Consider the following 22,949-nt stretch of genomic DNA (forward strand, 5'->3'; position numbering starts at 1 on the left):
TGTGCGTGGCCCATTGAAGTTGCTTAAAGAGAAGTGGATGACAGGGGAGTCCACTGTTACGAATGTGCTAGATTATGTAAGCAACTTCCGCGAAAGGTTGCATCGATGTTGCGATTTGGCTCGTGCTTCACTTTCGTCTACGCAGGCGAAGATGAAAGCTCGTTTTGATTTAAAGGCTGCTCCTCGCTCCTTTCAAGTGGGTGACAAGGTTTTAGCTTTATTACCTGTTGTTGGATCTGCTTTGCAGGCAAAATTTTCTGGTCCCTATGAAATCGATGCCAAACTCAGTGACACTGATTATGTGATTCGCCCGCCCGAAAGACGGCGAAAGAAGCGTGTGTGTCATCTCAACATGTTAAAGCGTTATCTCTCTCGAGACTCTGGTAGCGAGACAAAGATCTCTGTTGCCTCGGTTTCTCATGTTGCTGCGTCGCATTCTTATTGTCCTAGCGAAGACAATTTAAACGTGCGAAGTGTCTCTGCTTCTGGTGTCCGTTTACAAAATTCAGAGACTTTGCAAGACCTGAGAGTGCATTTATCTTATTTGTCTGACCTTTACTGAGAAGATATTTCTCAATTAATATATTCTCATCTCGATTTGTTTTCCGACATTCCTTCACGTACAAATGTGGTATCTCATGATATTGACGTTGGAGATCACCCACCTATTAAACAGCACGCTTACCGTGTTAACCCGACTAAGCGAGTTACTATGCAAAATGAAGTGAAGTATCTCCTTGATAATGGGTTGGCTGTTCCGAGTTCCAGTGGCTGGAGTTCTCCATGCCTCCTTGTCCCTAAGAGTGACGGCTCATTTCGCTTTTGCACTGATTATAGGAAGGTTAATGCGGTGACAAAGCCCGATTCGTTCCCACTCCCGCGCATGGAGGACTGCGTGGATAAGGTTGGTTCGGCTGTTTACGTTAGCAAACTTGATCTGCTAAAGGGTTATTGGCAGGTGCCTTTAACATCTCGCGCTGCCGAAATTTCTGCATTTGTTACTCCGGATAACCTCTTGAAATATTCCGTGATGGCATTCGGGCTAAGAAACGCGCCTGCGACGTTTCAACGCCTGATGAACACTGTTCTAGCTGGCATTTCAAATTGCGAGGCGTATCTTGATGATATCGTGATATATTCTTCGACATGGTCAGACCATTTAAAAACACTGTATACTGTATTCAATCGCTTAAATAATGCCAACCTCACATTAAACCTCGCAAAGTGCGAATTTGGGAAGGCTACCGTGACGTACTTGGGTAAGCAGGTGGGCCAAGGGCAAGTTCGTCCTGTCCTTGCGAAAGTCCAGGCCATAGTGGAATATCCTGTTCCTCAGACAAAAAGAGAATTGAGACGTTTTCTTGGCATGGTAGGTTACTACCGTGGGTTCTGTAAGAATTTCTCAGATGTTGTGTTGCCTTTGACCAATTTACTTTCTAACTCAATGGAGTTTGTGTGGTGTGAGGCGTGTAGCGCAGCTTTTGAGTCTGTTAAGTCACTTCTGTGTAGCACACCTGTATTATCTGCCCCTGACTTTTCTGTTCCCTTCAAATTGGATGTAGATGCCAGTGCGACTGGGGCCGGTGCTGTACTTCTGCAAGAGGATGCCCACGCGATCGATCACCCAGTTTGTTATTTCTCAAAGAAATTTTTGAAGCATCAACTCAATTATAGTACTATCGAAAAGGAGGCATTGGCACTATTGTTGGCATTGCAAAATTTTGAGGTGTATGTCGGCCCCAGTTCAATACCCATCGTCGTCTACACCGATCATAATCCTTTGTTGTTCTTAACAAGAATGCGTAATTCCAACCAACGCATTATGCGATGGGCCTTGATAATTCAAGAATTTAATTTGGAGATTAGGTATAAAAAGGGTACCGATAATGTAATGGCCGATGCTCTGTCGCGCTCTGTGTAAATCTAAAGAGATCAACAGTATGTTGATTTTTGGTGGTGGGGGTGTTACGAGAATGTATATTGGTTGTGTGGTCTCTTGTTTTTTTTTTGCGCTCTTTTTCTCTCTCTTTCCCTTTCTTACACTCGCAGATTGGGACTGACAGGCGAGTTGCCGCCCCGTCATCAAGTTTAGCTCCACCCCGCGACTGTGATTGGTGGCTGCTAATATGTTTCTTTTTAAAAGAGACCGGCTACGGTGAAATGGCAGCTTTCCACGACTACGGGCCGGTCGTGGTGCTCAGAGCTCCGTCAGCCGCCAGACCGAGTATTTGATAGACACTTGTAAAATATGTCATATGAAGGGTGACCTGCCCTGTATTTAATTTCCTTAAATATTTCTTTATATTTTGGGTAGCGTAGGAAGGTAAGATGTTTTGTAATTTCCTTTGTCCCATCTGTAAGGTTAGTTAGTTTTCCCGCTTTCTTTTTAGTATTGTTTTGTTTGTTATTTTGGGCGGATGGTTCACTCCTAAGCTGTTTTCATTGCTGCTAAACAATGACTGAAATTGCTTGACCTTTTAATATAATAAATTAACCTATACATCTTTAACTTGTGGTGTTTTCTCGTATTATGGTCTGACGGCTGGGGGAGCCTTAACTCCTATTTATTTGTTGCAACTTTTCCCCTAGAGGTTGTAACAATAATTTTTGTATAATCTCTTTTATAAACTATTTTGTTATGTGTCAAACTCATTTATTTTATGTTGTGTGCTATGTGATTTTAAGAATTGGTTTCAAAGTCTTAATGTCATGGGACCATAATGTCATTAATTGTCCATTAACTTGGCTTGGATAGGAACACACTGAGAAAGAAAGTGTTCAGATTATTCAGTAAATGCTTTGTTCATTTTTACAATGATTACGTCTCCTGCCTTCTGCTATAGGCCTATATGCAAGCATGTCACACTTTCTCTGCACAGACACCATATATTGTATAACAATATATTTTATATATATAACTTCTGGGCCCTTCTTAAGCAGGACATTACAGTGAAGGTAAACAGTATACCTCTCTGAACAGTGTCTGGGAAGCTGTGGTTGCTGCTGCACAAAATGTTGATTCTGACCAGATCAAGAAACTGACTGACTCCGTGTATGGAAGGCATGTGACTGTTATCGAAAAGAATGGTGGCTATATTGGTCATTGAGTTTTTTTTTAGAAGTGTTCATTTTTAAATGTATAGTTTGTTTATTATTCTCACTTTAACCGGTGAAAATAAACAAGTGAGATGGGAAAATCTTTGTTTTTCATTTAGTTGCATAATAATTCTGCAATCTAATACTTGCCTTATAATGGTGTACATATAATATTCTCTTAAGAAAGCCAAAACTTCACTTTTACTACTTAAATGTTTAGGTTTGAGGGTTTGTTAATATGTTTAATTGACCAAGAGCACTGTAGTTGTACAGTAACAAAAGTAATCCTCAAAAATACAAGTTGCCTAATAATTGTGCACAGAGTGTATACCTATATATCCCATGATAATAATCAAAATACATAAGTAAAATTAACCATGTAACATATAAACTTACATTTAGATCCAAGCACAAAATTAAACTATAACTATCTCCAACATAGGATTGACGCAAACTTCTTGTGCATCAATGCCTACTGATTACTGCCACCAACTGAACTTCTTAGCCCTTTCCAGCACTTCCTGGAAATATACATTCCGCTAGAGGGGCACTAAGAGCTTGTCTCTATGAAACAAATGATGATTGTAAACAGCATTATACAGATATATTGTTGTATAAAGTCCTTCTTAAGTTGGTGGCCATTTGTTTATGCTTGGGCCAAGAGTCTGAGTCAAAGGTGAATGGTAAGCTTAAAGCCCAATTTATACTCGCACCTAAGCTCTACACCGTAATTAACAGCGTGTCAGTTCTACACGGACCGCAAGGGCTGTAATTGGTCCACCAGAACCCCTCCCGTCAGGTAAAAAAAACTGTGTCATAGGTATTTCCGTTTGCGATGGTAAAAACAAAGTTGAGGAGTGATTTAACTCAAACTGCAACAAAAGTCGCTGTTTATTTACTTCCATCATTGCAGACCTTCTCAAATCATACACAATAAGTTGCTGTTTTATCTTCGTTTGTGGGTTAACTTGCCAAGCTTCTTTTACATTGACGGTCGCACTGCTACTGTGGTTACACGCGTGGATAATGCCTACCAGCGGTCTGCGCGTATGTTTGCACATCAACGCGGACAACAACGCAAAAGTATAAATGAAAACCGACACGGAACTTACGCCGTCGTGAAACTGAAGGATTGGGAGTGGCATGGTTACTTCCTTTCAATATTTTAATGTTCAATTTTTTAAAAGTTAAGTGCTTTGTTTTCCATTTAGGCCCCCAAAAATGTGTATAAATGCAATGTAGGTGTCCGGATCCCATCAACATCATCAGTCCCAAGTCCCAAAACTGTACCTGTCTTAGTAGTGGTTGACAGATTTTCCAAGGGGTGTAAACTCATACTCTTGCCCAAACTCCCTACCACCTTTGAAACCGCAGAAGCCTTCTTCAACCATGTATTTCGCAACTTCAGCATCCCAGAGAATATTGTCTCAGATAGAGGACCCCAATTTATCTCAAAAGTCTGACGAGTCTTCTTCAAACTCCTGGGGGTCACTATCAGTTTATCTTTTGGATATCATCCCCAGACTAACAGTCAGACTGAGCTCGGTCGCTTCCTCCGTACTTACTGTCACCAGTACCAAGACAGCTGGAGAATATGCCCAAAACTCCCTGCCACAATCCACCACTGGGCTCACCCTTTTCCAATGCTATCTCGGTTACCAACCTCCTCTTTTCTCCCGGTCAGGTGAGCCCTCGGCGGTTCCAGCTGTGGACTATTGGTTCCATCAGAGTGAGGGGGTTTGAGACTCGGCTTGCGTGAGTCTCCAGCAGGCTGTGCGGAGACATCAAGATCAAGCCAACCAACATCGCTCTGACCCCCCTGAGTACCAACCTGGCCCAAAGGTTTGGCTCTCCACCCAGGATATCCGCCTCCGTCAGCCTTGCCATAAGTTGAATCCTCGTTTCATCGGCCCCTTCACTGTACAGAGGCAGCTGAATAAAGTCACCTACAGACTCAACTTACCACCCGAATACAGGATCTCACCTTCCTTTCATGTCTCCCTACAATAATCCTTCACTGACCCTGTTTCTCATTCATCCACAGATCCTGACACCACAGCTGTGTCTCCTTCTCCCGTTCCTGTGGCAGAGGAGCCCATCTACCGAGTCCGCAACATCATGGACTCCCGGCGGCGAGGTCCTCGAGTGGAATCCTTAGTGGACTGGGAGGACTACAGCCCAGAGGAATGGTCGTGGGTGCCCCTTGAGCACATCTTGGATCCCACTCTCTTCATTCAGTTCCACCATTATCGTCCGGCTCCCAGGGCCCAAGGTAGACCTCGCCGCCATATTCCCCCCTCTCAACAGCCGTCAAGAGCCGCCTGGGGAGGAGGGAGTACTGTCAGGATCCCATCACCATCAACATCATCAGTCACTCCTCCAACTCGTTCCCTCTCCCCTGAATTCTAATCACGTACACCTGTTTCCCATCACCATACCCCTTTAAATATCTCTCTGCTCCCTTCACTCCTTATCTGGTCTCATCACTTATGGACACCAAGAGGCTGTTTACACTTGGCATTAACATGCGTTTTCGTCGATCGGATCACAAGTGGACGAAGTTAATGCCAGGTGTAAACGGTGTTCAAAACGTTTTGAACGCGTCCACTTTCGACCACTTTCAACCACATCCAGAGGTAGTCGAAACCACTTTCGATCGGATCGCTTTGGAGTTGCGGAACGCAAATGTGGTTGAATGTGTTCGAACAGCCACACGCGACCACCTTCTCTCCGCCCATTTATCTAATCTGAGGTATTAAACACAAGTTTTACGTCTTTTTTTGACTTCTGGCGTGAACATACGGTGAACAGCGCTATTTTTAGTCTTTCATTGATAAAACCACTGCGGGTGTTCTCCGTAGTTTCGTTTTGAAAGCGTGAAAGTTGCGTGATCCTATTTCATCAATTGCACTGAAAATTCAGAGAAAGCTCCAACATATAAACGTACAAAACACTGTGCAGCATGTATACTTGCTAAACAAGCAGCGGACTTCGACATAATATTAGTTTGCGTCCATATAAACTCATAATTACTCCCGCTCGCGTGTGAATGACAGCAGAGAGACTCGCCCACCGTCTCACAGACCACCCCCTCACAGTATTCAGGACAGAAGCGTTCGAAAGTGGACAAAAGAGACGGATTTAAATACCAGGTGTAAACGTAATGTGTCTCTCTCGTCCACTTGTGATCCGATCGATGAAAACACATCTTAATACCCAGTGTAAACAGCCCCCAAGACTCACTCGTACTACTCACCTTGGACTTACCTTCTCCTCCTTGTTTACCCTCCGGGAATCCTCTGATCATCTCCTGAAATAGAGACATTGTTATTTTACAGCTATGTGCATTCCAGAAACTTTACTTATCCTATTTACTCACATATTGTTTCTCTACTTCAGTGTGTGTTCCAATAAAGTATTATATCACTTACCTTCAGTCTACTTCCTGGCTATGAGTGTGACAGTGGGACTGTAAGTCAGACTTGGTGACTGCAGCACTTGGACTCTATGCTCTGATTTGAAGATCGCTTTCTGCAATAAAGGCTACAGCTCAAAAAATCCAAGTCTTCTGGTTTTCACTAAAAAGTAGGGGTGTCCTCGACTAAGGATTTACATATTCGAATCAAAGTTTTCGAATCTTTCCATAGTCGACCGATAGTCGAATCATCTATGTTTGTGTGCATGGGTTGGGAGGGGGCCAGACCAGGTACAAATTGGTAACTTTTATTTTCTTTCACAAGCAGCACACATAAACAACTGTCTGATAAAGTGCCCAAAACTGTCTTTCAAGTAATAAACGAAGACAAAACTGAGGATGCATTTATATATTTTTTAAGGTAAAATGTAAGGCAACATTTGTTTAATTATTCCTCATAACATTTTAAAGCCACGATCTACAGAACATCACACAAAAATACATTTGATAACTAAACCTAAAAAAATAACAAATGTGATCCTGCCTTGGAAACTCCGGCTACAATTCAGTGTTTTTATTTAATTTGGAGATAGCGCGTCAAAGCAGTCATGACCAAAAAAAACCGACAAATGAGAAATGACAAATAATTTGTGATTGTGACTGTAAATTATAAAAACTAATCTTTATATACAATTCATTAAACTTTAATTAATAACAAGAAAAACACTGAAATTAAGGATTTTATAGACACTACGCGTTATTATTTAGCACAGAAATACCTGCTTGCTTGCTTTGACTTTGATCATCTCTGTATTAACTTTAGATACTAAAAGACCGGATGATATTATTTATTTCAGGAATCTCTTTGCTATCATTTGAAAGTGAACACCGACTGACCATAATATTAAATCACAAGAAAGACATTCGTGTCAGGCAGAAATAGGTTCGGTGCAGATACTAATTTCCATTTCATCACCGAAATAAAAAAACGGCTTACCTGTTTTGTAGTTTAACTTTAAGATAGACAATATAACCACTCTGTTTTAAATACATTTTAAAAACTTCTACTCGTCGAAAAACATCCGTTTTTTAATGTTTAGTTTGATGAACTCCTAAATATGAGACGGATGCAGAGCACCTAGCCCAGCACAATAGCGCAACATCGATACAACGCAAGCTATCCAAAATTTACATACTTAAATTAGATCGGAATTTACGTTTATAATAAATACAATTTTTTAATAAAATAAGGTCAGAAGTAACAAAGTGAAGAACAAATATGCAAAATGCCTCAAGTGCACGGAAACAAAACACAAGCCAAATAGTTAAATCAGATAACCCAAAGTGATTTATAAATAAAATAAAATATAGAAATTATTAAAAGAACGAATGGCGTAATATAATTTGCCAGCTTTGTCTTTTAAATGTCGAAACAAAGAGGCAAGGCTTTATTAACATAGAGACCTCTTATGGACGTGAAGCCCGGTCACAGGGGTTGTTGGATTTATTAACGCATTTAAAAAATATTTATTGAAAGCTGTTGGTATGTATGGCCGGGTTGCGATTTTGGCGCTATCGTAAGTCTTATGAATAGTATGCCATACAGACCCGTTTGCCACTGAACCTGCATTAACGACGACAGTGGGGCTTCCGGCCTTAGTCAAACGGGTTAACACGTATGGTCGGGTTGCGATGGTTTTGGCGTTTTCTCCTGGTCCTGTAAATGGTATACAATATAGACCCGTTTGCCACTGAACCTGCATTAACGACGACACGACAGTGGGGCTTTAGGCCTTAGTCAAACGGGTCGTCAGGTTTCATTTTCTCTTAAAGATCGGAAGGTGACCCTTATTTACCATATATACCCTCGCATTGGGCCCCCAATTTGCTAAATCCTCAACTGTGGATAACATAATTATGCCGCAATATTTAGTCTGTCTGGAACTAAGCTGAGTTAAACCACATCACTGTGTGACACTTCAATACATATGAACGGCCGCTACGCTAATACGATTTTGTTTTTCTCTCCCTGTCTCGTCCTCGACCCGAGGACGAGACAAACAGACCCAGTCCCGGTAGATGTGAAAGTCGGCACACCTCTGATCTACTGGCTGTCCTTCAACGTTATGCCCAGCTGATGCCTGACCAACGATCACCGGCAGAACCGCTTAATCTCCGCTAAATCTCCATTTCCGTTCTCCCAAGGGTTTTTCCCTCCTAGGACTTATTTTTCCTCGGATAAAAGCCCGGGGTTTTTTTTTTTTCTCCTAGGGGGTTTTTCACCCCGGGGAGGCAGCCTTTTTGGGCTTTACCTAGCTTCCTCTTCTATACGTTGCTTTAGTAATACGTGCAATTATAATATTGAGTCATAGCCGCAGCAAATTTAACTGCTCATGCTATCATGTATTCTGTTGTGCTATCTGTCGTTTTCTGTGCTTTTCACTGCTTCTATTTATGTAAAGCTGCTTTGAAACAATTGACTTTTGTGAAAAGCGCTATATAAATAAAATTGAATTGAAAAAAAAAAAAACTTCACATATTATTTGCAGCATTATCATAATATGCAGTATATTAATATATTGTGAGAAAGCTGTTATATGTGAAATCATATAATGTGTGCACCCATACGGCCAAAATTGATTGATCCTCATTTCATAACACATATCTGCGACGATTCGACTATGAGATTGGTAGTCGAATCAGGCTTCTCCTATCGATGCATCGAATCTTCGACTATTCGGGGTCACACCTACTAAAAAGGTTTCCAAACGTTTTCATAATGTTGGAATAAGAAGTTTAAAGAATGTCATGAACATACCAAAATACCTTTGTTTAAATATATCTTATTAGTGTTTTGTTTTATAATGGTAGGCAGGGCTGAATTGGTAATCGGCATACAGGGCATTTTCTTGGTGGGCTGACATACAAAGTAACACGTCATAAACCTTGGTTGTATGGTCATGATGTTCTTTAAAAGTCTTATTTCAAGGTTTAACAGCTAAAGAAAACATATCACAAATGTTGCATTTTGGTCTGGTTTTGTTTTCGCAGTGAACAGATTTTTATGATTTGTTTTTTACTACCTAAAGAAAATGTACTAATTAGGTATTTTACAACATTTATAAAACGTCCTTTTTTCGTTATTTGGGGTGTGATTTTTAAAAGTTTTCAAAATGTTGTACTGCAACATTACCTAATTACAATGAAAATAAAACGTTGTGAAAAGTTTGAAAAAATTTTTTTTTTTTAATCTGACCATATCTCTTTGTCCCCTGCTGAAAAAAAAAACAATGAAACCATTACAGGAAATGTATTTTTATTGGTTCTTATGGAATATGGCCCAAAACACACTACAGTGTATTGTTTTTTGTTTGTTTCTAATGGTATGTATTAGTTCTATTGGTTCTATGTATTGGTTCTAATGGAATATGACCAAAAACATGGTGTTAATGGTAAAAGCTAATGGTTCCTATTGGTATTTTAATGGAAACCATTAGAATTTTCTGTAATGGTTTTATTGTTTTTTTCAGCTGGCTCCTACGTTGTCCTATCTTTATAACTTTAAAAGCGTAATGTTGTGTCTTCATTCTTTAGCAATTATTTTCCCACCCCTTCTTTTCATTTAGTTTACTTTATAAATTACTTGATACAATAGTTTGTGATGTTTTCTGGCCATAATTGAGACGCGTACTTGTTTTACTTAATCCATTATAAAGATGTGAGCGTCTTCTCTCTCCAGTACAGCAGGAGGCGCTGCAGCTCTTTAGTCCGCAGATAAACTCACTAAAGAAAGAAAGAAAGAGCGCGCGTGTGATGTGTTTGTGTATCTTCAGTGTTTTTCTCTCTTGTGTGTTTTATTGAGTGTAAACAGAGTCTTGTCTCTGTGTATTTAAGTGTTGAGACGTTGATGATGTGCTGTGCTGTAAATGAGTAGGAACTGATCTGTCCATGCTGGATATATTGATGATTTCATCACAGAAACCTCTCAGCTGAAGAAAGAGGTGGCGTTACTGGAGACAAAGCTGAGGTCAAGAGGAGATTTAGCAATGAATCGAGAGGTTTGTACAGCTTAAACATCATTTACCTGAATCAGACAACATCAAATCATTTCTAATCTTACTGTCTGTGTGTGTTGTGTTGTCAGGATGTGGATTGTTGTGAATCTTCAGTGTATGTGACTGATGATGGGATACTGGATTCAGTGTGGATGAGCAGAGATCAGAGCCGCACACCACAGCCACTGCTGGACTCTAAACTCTCTGAAGAGAAATCCAGACACACACAGGACTCCGATCTCAGTCTGACTTTACTCTGTTATACTGAGTCAAAGCCCACAGACACTCAGGACACTACAGTGTGTGACAGTAAACAGAGCTTACAGGAGGATCAAACCTCCACAGAGTCTCTGGATTCTGTCTGTAACGCTGGAGAACAGCAGCAGATCCTGCAGACCACACTGAAGATGTGTTCAGTTAAACTCATCGACTGCAGGAACCTCATGATGAAGATTAAAACTGAACCCACAGAAATCAAAACTGAACCCACAGAAATAAAAACTGAACACACAGAAGAGGAAGATGGCACTGAGGAAGAAGATGATTTTATTCCATCAGGTATGTTTTCTTAATTGTTGTATTTTTAGCATTTTTAATGTGAGCACCTGTTTTGGATTTTCAGTCACAAACTCACTAAAAATATGGGTGATTCTCACGAAAACTTGGTTGTAAAAATGTCAAGCATGAAAATGTAAAAATTGCTTACATTTACTTTTTTTTCCACCAGACATTAGAAACAAAGTCTGAAGTATATGGGAACATTAATTTAAAAACTTTTACTTATCATTTAACACTTTTTGTAACATAATTTCAAAAATAAGTCCTAAAAAATCTCATTACCGCAACAGTCAGAAAACATCAACACTGTAAGAAAAGCTAATATATTTTCACATTTTTAAAAATTGATAATTTATAGTCATGCACAGTAAATTGAAATTCTGAAATAATATTTATTTTAAATTTAACGTTTTTATTTTTTTATTTTTATTTAGCTCATATACCGCAACACCTTCCACAATTTACAACAATTTTTTTTATATATTTCGAAGAAACCTGACACATTTTCAAAATGACATGACAAACCTGAAAGAACATAATTTGGAGATTCTGCACATGCATTTAAAATCAAAGTATTATGCTTCTATTAATGAAATGAACATTTAATAAGCATCTGTTGCGGTAATGATACATAGGTTTCGGAAATGAGGTTAATTATTTCGGTAATGAGAATACGTCAGTGTTTCCCACAGATCTGAAATTTACTTGTGGTGGTAGCTGGTGAAAAGGGCAATCATTATTATCCACCGACAAAAAATGGTCTACTATACATGTAACAAAGAACTAATAATGTGTGACACAACACAATACTTTGATTTATAAAACATTCATATTAATTTCACATTATAGTTCATTAATCTAACCACCCCAAACTTTTTTTGCCATAAACAAAGCTGACACTGTTTGTCAAAGCACCACGAAAACACTTTATGTTTTTGCACTGATATATGAAGCAATTTGATGACCCCTTTTATCAAACTCAATTATATACAATACTATGTATACTATAGCCCAGGGGTAGGCAACGTCGGTCCTGGAGTGCCGATGTCCTGCAGATTTTAGCTCCAACCTTGATAAAATCTCACCTGCCTGTAGTTTTCAGGTGACTCTTTAGACCTTGATTAGTTGTTCAGGTGTGCTTGATTAGAGTTGGAGGTAAACTCTGCAGGACATCGGCACTCCAGGACCGACGTTGCCTACCCCTGCTATAGCCTATATAGACAGTGCAGGTCTATAGATTATAAATGTGACTAATGTTATAATGTTAATAACTTCTATAAGATACACTTTTACTGCTTCTGCTTTCTATTTCTCTTTTGTCGATTAAAAAAAAAACTTAATCCACTAATTATTTCAGATTTAAAAGTCTACTTGCTGTCCCGATGACAGACTTTACATTACAGCTTTGCGTTTTTTATATCCTGAGTCAGCTAGAGCTTTGCTCATTCAGTATTAGCACTGCTTTTTGCTACAATCTCTGTGCAAACTGTTTAGATTTTAGTAAAGATATTGTCTATTAATAGTAAGATTATTAAAAAATGGGATAAAGAAAATGAAGCGGCGCGTGGTCGTGACAAGAGCCAGTTGCTATCGCCATAGAAACCGGAGGCACGCTAAAACAGCACTCGAGCTTTAGCGCAGTAGCGCTCACGGCCGTTCTCCGATCGACTCGGGTTTTACACACAATATTAATCAGACTTGGGACCCGAAGTAATGAACTAGGACCGACCCGGACCCATCTGACCATTTAAAATATAAACCCGGAACCGTACAGGTCCCGCGTCCTCAGTGAAGAAAGACCTCTAATGGTAAAACTCTGCTCAAGTTCAGAAACATGAAAGGATACAATGTGACACTGAGGTTGCTTCGCGTCGCGCCCAATTCATTGAGAAACAGAGAGCACGTGAACGGACACTCAACCGGAGAGACACAACGTGCTTGCACGCAAAATGAAGCCAACTTAGATGCTATAAACACATATGCACATAAGCATATGCGACCATTTTGGTCGCAGTGTGTTCCCTGGCTGCTCCGTATGTGCTGCTGCAGCTGATCCAGTTTGCCGCCCTGGATGATGAGTTTATGACGCGTGCATCATCTTCACGGTCACCCGACCCCCACCTCTCTCTCGCGCTCTCTTTCGCTCTCTCTCTCTCTCTCCAAAACACGGGTCATCCAGTCGAGTTCAGAAAATACGGAAATTCGTAGAGTGATTTTTTTTTTTTACCTGGGCGGGTCGCAATTTACCTGGGCGCAGCGCCCAAGTAGAGCCTATGTATGGGAAACACTGGAGAATACGTATACTAGCCTGAGATTTTGTTAAAAACTAATTTTAAAGTTAAAAGTCTGATAATTTTTACAGCATCATGCGTTCAAGTTCAAAACTGTTTTATTGTGTAGTCTTTGAAAAAAATATTAAAGAAAAAACATGAGAACAGGAAGGCTTATATTAATATTCCTTTGTGTCATATTTAAGTCCCCATTTATGCATTTAACATACTGAAATAAGATGGTCTTGATGACATATGCTGCCTACAAATGCGAGCTCTGAAGGCTGCAGCCATCGGATTGAGAAATGGCCAGCTAATGTCAGCTGGATATCACAAAACATTTGTGTAAATAAGATGAAAAATATTTCCTTGCTGGATATGATTTGGTCTTCTGACCTTTTACCGTTCTGTATCTGTTTCGATTAGAGAGAGAGAGAGAGAGAGAGAGAGAGAGAGAGAGAGAGAGAGAGAGAGGCTGTATCCGAAAGTTTAGACTGCTGACTTGTTCCCTCGCTGCCTTATGAGACAATGACTTTGGCTGCATAATGGCAGCTCCGAGAAATGCTTTAGGACAGACTTCATAGGCAGCAAAATTGAATTCAGGTTGAAATGTAAGCAGCCCTCTCTGTGTTCCGGGATGTCGCAAATCTGCTTGTGGTGCGGAGGTCTGATCGACCCACCCAATTCACACGAGCTCTGTGTGCTCTGCTTGGGGCTTCTCCACCCAAAGGCGGCAATTGTTGGCTCAGGGTGTCCCTTATTGTGAGGATCTCCCGATGAAGGTGCTCAGGACCCGGCTCAACATCGCCCTTGGAGGTTTCTTACTGCAGTGTCCCACTGCCGGCAAAGAGCCGCTGGTGGTCGTCCTCCCCTCGCTCAACCGGTTCAGTTTGTCGCCGAGTGCTTGTGTCCTGAACCGGGAGCCGCCAGGTCTGTTTCCTTTGGGTTTCCGGCGGAGGAAGATGAGATGTCTCTGACAGCGTTGGATGGAGACTGGGACCAGGCTCCACGTGGTGCATCAGACACACAGCCATCCTTCTACAAGGAACTGGTGCGCATTCTCTTCAAAGCCATGCAGGACTTGGAGATTGAGTGGAGCACCCCACAAGAACCCCAGAGAAGCAAGCTTGACTTTTGTTTTCTTCACTCAGGCCGCCCCGCTGATGCTCGGAGGAAAGTCACCAAAGCGTGGGCTACCCCTCCCCCCATTTTTTTTCTTAGGTAGGCTACCTGTGTATTCCCCCCATCAAGGACGCTGTGGCTGCTCACCTCTGCCCCTTGTCCACTTCCTTGGATGGTGTGGCGCAGCTTTGAGGGTAGTGAAGCCTCATGACAGCACACCTGTCCGAAAAAGCATACCCGTGCCGAGAGAGGCTCTGTCTGCATTGCACACTATGGCGGTCCTACAGATCTTTTAGGCGCAGGTGCTTAAGGCTCTGGATGAGGGCAGCACGGATCTAAATACCTTCAGGGATCTGAGAATGGTTACGGATTTCACGCTAAGGGCCATGAAGACCACTCATGGTGGTCATGCACAGTCACGCCTGTTTCTCCATCCGGCCTGTTTGGTGACATGGTGGGCACAATCACGGAGCATTTCTCGGAAGCGGTGAAGAGCTCTAAGGCTACCTCACCACCCTGTGTCTCATGGACCAGAACCGGTGGTGCATCACAAGAGTCCCTGGCACAAATCCTCCAGTATATGATGCAAGAAACTGGGTCCTGGGGGACTGCTGTCCGGAACGAAGCCGCTCAAAAACAGAGCATTTTTCTCCTCAGTTGGTTTTGTGTTGCTCGCCCCAGGGCCCTGTCCTCACATAAGCGTCTACAACACGCCCTCCCCCACTCTCGAACACGACCCACATGCTGCGAAGACAGAAGAGGCGGAAAGGGTTAACGCACAGTCCTAATGCATTGCGCAGCAACCCGCTTTCTGTCACAGCGCCGGGCGCTTTTAGGCCATCCTCTCTGGTGTCTGTGACTCACGCACTGCGCAGAAAGGAGGTGCCGCCTTTAGTCTCTCTTTGTCCCTCGCCCCAGGCAGCAATCTGACGCTGCAGACAGCGCGCGTTGTGCGGTCGCAGGTAGCTGAGATGCTGGCACGCATGGGATCCAACTTTGTGGATCTTGTGATCCAACTGATGTTGCAGCGCCTAGATGCGTGGCGTGCCATCGCTAGGTTGTTTTTGATACCTGAAAGTGGAAAGAAAGCATAACATTAAATTAGCATGTCTCACAACATGGGAGAAAAAAATTAATGTACACATCATCATATAGTATAGACTTGTTGCGTTGTGTTGTGTGTTTGTCATGTACATTTCCTAACACTTTAGTGTGTTTTTTGCTAATTACACCTGCTAGTAACATCTCCAAACCTAACCTCGCTCTCTCCTTCCTTCTGTACTCCTCTAGCCATTCTGGGTTGCTGTTAAGTTTCTCCCTGAACTTTGTCAACCTGGCCTTTGCTAAAGCTTTTTTCTCACTTGCTGACTGTCTACAATGAAGCATCATAAAGCAAAATATCAACAGTTATTACATTTTAAATTTATATTAAATTCATAAGAGATATTTAAATGTAATAAACAATATGCTTAAATTCTCATTTCCGAAACAGAAGTTCTCTTTACCGCAACTGCTATTAAATGGTTGCGGTATATGAGAATGGTGTTGCGGAGGATGAGGTACCCCAGTATGTTTTGCTAAAAATAGAGAAGCCACGTAGGCTTTGCTAATTTTTTATTCAGTGCATATAATTAGACTTTAATAAAGAACATTTTCATAAAAAATTGTAAATCAAACAATTTTCGAAATGTAGAAAACTACCTGTTTCGGTAATGATAATCAAAATGTCGTGTAAGCATTCTGACAAGAGAATATTTCAAATTTAACTGGAAAGATATAAAGAGATGATCTTACCTGGTAGCCATCTTGAAGTAACTGGTCCATCTGCTTGGTCACTCAAAATCAAACTTTATTAAAATTCTGTATGTGTGCTTAAACTGTTCTCAAAAAGTGTTGCGGAGGATGAGAACATCAGGCATGGACACATCAATTTCCAAATTTTTCTTCATTATTATTATACTTGAATATTCAGTAAATTATTTTTCTGTCATCTAAAGTAGTCTAGCAAAACATCCATTTATTTTTTTTCTAAATATTTTTGTTTTAATGTTTAAATTACAGCATAACGCATGTTCAAACACAGCCGGACGCATTGCGGTAATGAGAATTTCAGCAGAAAATGAGATAAAAATGACAAATTATAAATTCTTATGTTGAAATCACACATTGTGCAAGGTAGAACACAGTATTGTGTTAATTCTGATGCTTTTTAATATTACTATATTACACATTTTATAGCTAAAATCATTAGTGCCGTGGTGTTTCAATGGTTTCTTGAGAATCACCCATATAAGTAGGGGAGAGCGGGGCACAACCTAACGCTTTTTGGTTTTGGCTCAATCATTCAAAAAATATTTGAGATTGATTCATTATAATTTTAAACAAACGACACACACATCTCTGCTACAAATAAACATTTAAAGTTTGTTTCTATTACTTACATTCTTGGACGATTACACCAAACGTGACAGAAGTGCAAACGTTACAACTTACTCCATAGGTGGTGTTAATTGTAACAGGTAGGGGGTAAGTTGTAACAATTGCTAAAACTGAACTTTGTCATTTAACACTTTTTGTAACCTAATTAAAAAAATTAGTTCTAAAAAATCTCATTACCGCAACAGTCAGAAAACATCAACACTGACATATTTTCAAAATGACATGACAAACCTGAAAGAACATAATTTGGAGATTCTGCATTTAAAATCAAAGTATTATGCTTCTATTAATTAATTTAACATTTAATAAGCATCTGTTGCGGTAATGATAATCAAAATGTTGTGTAAGCATTCTGACAAGACAATATTTCAAATTAACTGTAAAAAAAATGATCTTACCTGGTAGCCATCTTGAAGTAACTGGTCCATCTGCTTGGTCACTCAAAATCAAACTTTATTAAAATTCTGTATGTGTGCTTAAACTGTTCTCAAAAAGTGTTGCGGAGGATGAGAACATCAGGCATGGACACATCAATTTCCAAATTTTTCTTCATTAAAGCGATACATGAATATTCAGTAAATTATTTTTCTGTCATCTAAAGTAGTCTAGCAAAACATCCTTTTATTTTTTTTCTAAATATTTTTGTTTTAATGTTTAAATTACAGCATAACGCATGTTCAAACACAGCCAGACGCATTGCGGTAATGAGAATTTCAGCAGAAAATGAGATAAAAATGACAAATTATAAATTCTTATGTTGAAATCACACATTGTGCAAGGTAGAACACAGTATTGTGTTAATTCTGATGCTTTTTAATATTACTATATTACACATTTTATAGCTAAAATCATTAGTGCCGTGGTGTTTCAATGGTTTCTTGAGAATCACCCATATAAGTAGGGGAGAGCGGGGCACAACCTAACGCTTTTTGGTTTTGGCTCAATCATTCAAAAAATATTTGAGATTGATTCATTATAATTTTAAACAAACGACACACACATCTCTGCTACAAATAAACATTTAAAGTTTGTTTCTATTACTTACATTCTTGGACGATTACACCAAACGTGACAGAAGTGCAAACGTTACAACTTACTCCATAGGTGGTGTTAATTGTAACAGGTAGGGGGTAAGTTGTAACAATTGCTAAAACTGAACTTTGTCATTTAACACTTTTTGTAACCTAATTAAAAAAATTAGTTCTAAAAAATCTCATTACCGCAACAGTCAGAAAACATCAACACTGACATATTTTCAAAATGACATGACAAACCTGAAAGAACATAATTTGGAGATTCTGCATTTAAAATCAAAGTATTATGCTTCTATTAATTAATTTAACATTTAATAAGCATCTGTTGCGGTAATGATAATCAAAATGTTGTGTAAGCATTCTGACAAGACAATATTTCAAATTAACTGTAAAAAAATGATCTTACCTGGTAGCCATTTTGAAGTAACTGGTCCATGTGCTTGGTCACTCAAAATCAAACATTATTAAAATTCTGTATGCGTGCTTCAACTGTTCTCAAAAAGTGTTGCGGAGGATGAGAACATCAGGCATGGACACATAATTTTCCAAATTTTTCTTCATTATTATTATACATGAATATTCAGTCAATTATTTTTCTGTCATCTAAAGTAGTCTAGCAAAACATACATTTATTTTTTTCTAAATATTTTTGTGTTAATTTGTTTAAATTACAACAAAACGCATATTCAAACACAGCCGGACGCATTTCGGTAATGAGAATTTAAGCAGAAAATTAGATAAATTTGACAAATTATAAATTCTAATGTTGAAATCACACATTGTGCAAGGTGGAACATAGTATTGTGTTAATTCTGATGCTTTTTAATATTACTTTATTACACATTTTATAGCTAAAATCATTAGTGCCGTGGTGTTTCAATGGTTTCGTGAGAATCACCCGGATATTGTTTAAATATCTGTCTATTATAGACCGGTATCCACACTGTATTCATTCATCCAGGCCTTTTCTAACAATAGTTCAATTCTAAATGGATACAAATGTCTAAATATGTGAGAAGCAGCACAATTATTACAAAACACTTTGTTTATAAGTGTCCCAGTCTGTAATAATCATACAGTTTCAGTCCGATCCGATTTTCGATTTTTACATATTTTTTTGAAGACAAAAATGATATGCCATTATTTATTATAGTTTAACATTAACATGCACATTGCACAACTCGCATGAGAGTTTGTGGGCTTCACTTAACGCGAGAGATGGTAGAGAGAGGATTCCTTCTTGCATGCACATGGACTTAATGCACATGGACTTAATGCGCGTGTCTTGGACTCATAGCATCTGAAATAAATCCAGCATCATAAGCAGCTGCGCTTCTCTCTGTCGCACGTGCACGCGCTCTCGCATCTGTCCGAAGTCTAAACATAAACTAAAGTAGTAATCCTTATGTATTTGTTCAGTTTTATGCGTTTCATGCGAGCTGAGGCAAACTATCCCTTTTGTTTCAAATATAATCCGCTGCATCTTTGTGCCTCTCTCACTCTCGCGCACGTGCAGAGAGCTGCGCTCTGTCCAAAGGCAGATCACTAGGTAATAATCCTGTTTATGATATGCATTTCAAGGAGTTGTAGCATCCCTCGTGTTTAAAATATGATCGCGTTCCGCTGGACAGATGTTTTTAAAGGCATCTCTGAGAGTTTTTTCCCTCGCTTGGCAAGCCGACCGGACGTGACATGGGGGCGTGGCAGCATCGACGATCACATTTTTTAATTCGAAGTTCGAAGCTGTGACTTAATTTCGATCGATTTCGATTTAAAATTGAAATCATGGCACCCTTTTTGGGAACTTATAGCAGAGCAGATGACAACATGTTTGCTCGAGACAGCGCAAGCTAGCATTGAGGTAAAGCTAATCTTTTACATTATTGCGATGACATGACAATTCTCTCAGACCAATCAGTGATCTACAGTGTTTTCACATTATATTTGCTATCAGCTCGGGTCGCTTGGAACCCCAACCGAGGTGGTACGAAAAAAGTATCGGGTACTAAGTACTGCACCCAATGAAAAGCTCCAAAAAGTAAGCTGACCCGACACAAACTAAACCAAACCCTGGGGTACTATGCAATGAAAAAGCGCCAGAAATGGTCTGGATGTTAGACAAGCAGTGCACTATTGCCTAAGAGTCCCGACCATTGTACAACGCAAATGACATGTTAATATTATTACACACATTACATCAAATATTATGCGGTTCACCCGCGTGTACCCCGAACCTAGCCTGGCTCCGCCCTCCTACGTGCTTCCACTTAATTTTCATTTCGCTTCAGCAGAACATCTGGGACTGCTCTGTAGAGTTTCGTTTTCTCCTGCAAAAATCTGCAGGTCCAATCAGCGAACAGAGGGGGGTGGCTAAAAATGATGACGTTGAGGTTGTGCGTCAGTTTGAGTTGTAGTTCAGTAATGGCAGTGGAGAAAGACGTGAGAAAAGCTATTCGGTTTGTTGTTGCAATACTTTTGCCGAATATACAGAAGTTAAAGCTGGAGCAAAAACCAGGTTTGCTAAGTTTTGTTTGTCTGATTATTCTTACTTGTTGTTTCCATCCGGTTTCGGCGCATGATATACGTCACCACCACACGTTAGCAACTGCGTATGGCAGATCCTGAGTGACTCTGCGCAGATTCAATAGTTTTAAACTTCAACAGAGGACCCTCCTTAACGGAAGTAACGCTTTGCAATGGAGCGTGGCCAGACTCTCTGTACAAATGAAATGAATGTACGAGAGTCTGGTTGGACCAGGCTACCCCGACCCTGCAGTTCTGTCTGAAAACAGATGAAACAGTCTCACCATCTGCCTCGAGTTTTTATTACCATACAGCGTCCATCTCTTCCCAGGAATAATGTAAGTTTCCTTCCGAACAGATTAAACAATTCATGCCTTGCAGTCCCATATAAGTAGTATTCAGTATTTAGCCTTTTGTTTTATTTTGGACAAATATCTTATTTAATGTGAAACGTTGTGAGTGTCGATCTGAAGCATAGAAGATTGACAGCTGTGCGGTCAGCATTGAGCTGTGTTTATAGCCTATTGAGAGTGAGGAGCTGTCGTCATTGTACAGAGCCCCTCCCCCTTTCCGCCATGTTGGCCGGATTCCGGCGGCAAACATGATTGTTTACGTGTGTTCTTAGCTCGGTAGTAGAGGAGGTTTTTTTCGCAATTCTGCACTGTTTTACCATGCCTGGCAGTTACTGCTGCGTTAAAAACTGCTCCAGTACCTCACGCTACATATGGAAACCATAGGAACAATGGAATTCAGTTTTTTAGGTTACAGAAATTTAGACACTATTATGCATAACAAAGACATCTCAAACAATGGCATATTTGCATTAAAAATGTCATAATTGAACGAATGACACTTAATAAAAGTTTTCATAAACATGCATAAAACCTCCTTTATATTCATGACACGTGTCATGTCATAATTATGAATGTTTTATGTCAGTGTTATGCACACCCCTTCAAGTAAAATGTTACCCACACTGTTAATGGCTTTAATTAACAGGACATTTACATATTGCAATCACACATATAAATATAGCTGTAGACAGCGATACGGGGCCAAGCAACAATGGTCTTGCAACACGCAACGAAGCTGAAAGGACATGCAATTGAAGAATGCAATGTAGCAGATATGTATGGGAACTATCAGCACACAGGACTCAGAGATGAGAATGAACATAATGAAAAAATAAAAATTTTGAAGTATAATATTTATGTGCATGTTGAAAGAAGGACCGATTAGTCCAATGCTGACCTAGAAAACAATTGAACCACTAAAGCATCATACATGTTACACATGAGACTTAAACCAAAAGAGCACAAACGAAATAATACCTGTTAAAATAATAAAGTAAAATACAAATAATGAATTGAAGCTTTTGACTCTAAAGTAAGAGACTTCAATTGCTGCCCTAGCCAGGATTTGAACCCATGATCTCCAGGTGTCATGCCTGTCACTCATCTGGTTGAGCTACAGGGGAGACATACATACAGACAGCTGCTTAAGTTAGATTGCTGAAGTGACAATGTGTATGTTCAAGTTTGGAGAGATTTTTCTCAAGAAGAGAATATTTTTTAAAACCCCTGTAGGTAGTCAAACCTGTTCGAACATTTGACTCTACATGACACAAATTTGTCAACCATTTTGATTGCCGCCGTATGGTGGATTTGAACCCGCAACCTCTGGATTTCATGCCCATCACGCATTTGGTTGAGCTACTGGGAAGGCATAGATTACCACATCAAATATTCTCCATAGAAGTTTAGTTGATTAAATGGTTTAAAAGTTATTCCTTTTGACAAATGTATTACTTTTGAACAAAGATAAATATCAAAATTATGTTTGGTCATTTCTATGTGGCTCGGTCCAAAGATAATCTGAGCCAAATTGTGTAACAATTCAACAAACACTGCAAAAGTAGTAGCAAAAAAACTGAATACTGTACTTTTCAAAATGGCTGCTACTGCATATTTGAACTGGTGATGATGCTTGGCCACCAAATTACTGCAAGCCGTGCAGAACATGGAAAACAGACTGGTTGAGAATAATAGGTGAGAATAAACTCAAAACAAATATTAATAGAAAAACATAACACATGCATCAGACGGGATTCGAACCCTCAACCTCTGAGTTTTGATGCATGCGTTTAATAGACTGCGCTACACAGGCAGTGTAGCTAGCCAAGGTTTTCAGAGCTGCAAACATTCAAATGGCCCAATCAAGGAAGGTGCAGACATGACATTGCAGAGCAGAAATAACAAAATTACAATTTATATGAGAATCAGATAGTTTAAGTGAGAACAGTTAAAGTTAAAGTCAAGAAAAACATGTTGTATAGGAATGCACAACATGTTATAATACAGTCATAATAATTTTAATGAGACAATGTCACAGGGACAGTCAACTTTGGACAGGTATTTCTCGGGAATGGCAGAGAATA

The 22,949-nt window shown here is 39.8% G+C and overlaps 1 protein-coding gene across 2 annotated transcripts in view; it reads left to right on the plus strand.

Annotated features, from left to right (window-relative positions):
* Positions 1-10,314: 10,314 nt before the first annotated feature.
* The window catches only part of LOC135771683 (uncharacterized), a 166,795-nt gene continuing 154,160 nt past the window's right edge, over positions 10,315-22,949 (plus strand). For both annotated transcript variants that reach the window (XM_065282037.2, XM_065282034.2), the window contains exons 1-2: positions 10,315-10,569; positions 10,656-11,124. In XM_065282037.2, coding sequence (XP_065138109.1) covers positions 10,558-10,569; positions 10,656-11,124 — 481 coding nt within the window. In that variant the 5' untranslated portion in view covers positions 10,315-10,557. The remainder of the gene's footprint in view (positions 10,570-10,655; positions 11,125-22,949) is intronic.

The sequence above is a fragment of the Paramisgurnus dabryanus genome, chromosome 8, assembly GCF_030506205.2.
Source record: "Paramisgurnus dabryanus chromosome 8, PD_genome_1.1, whole genome shotgun sequence".
Classification (NCBI taxonomy): Eukaryota; Metazoa; Chordata; class Actinopteri; order Cypriniformes; family Cobitidae; genus Paramisgurnus; species Paramisgurnus dabryanus.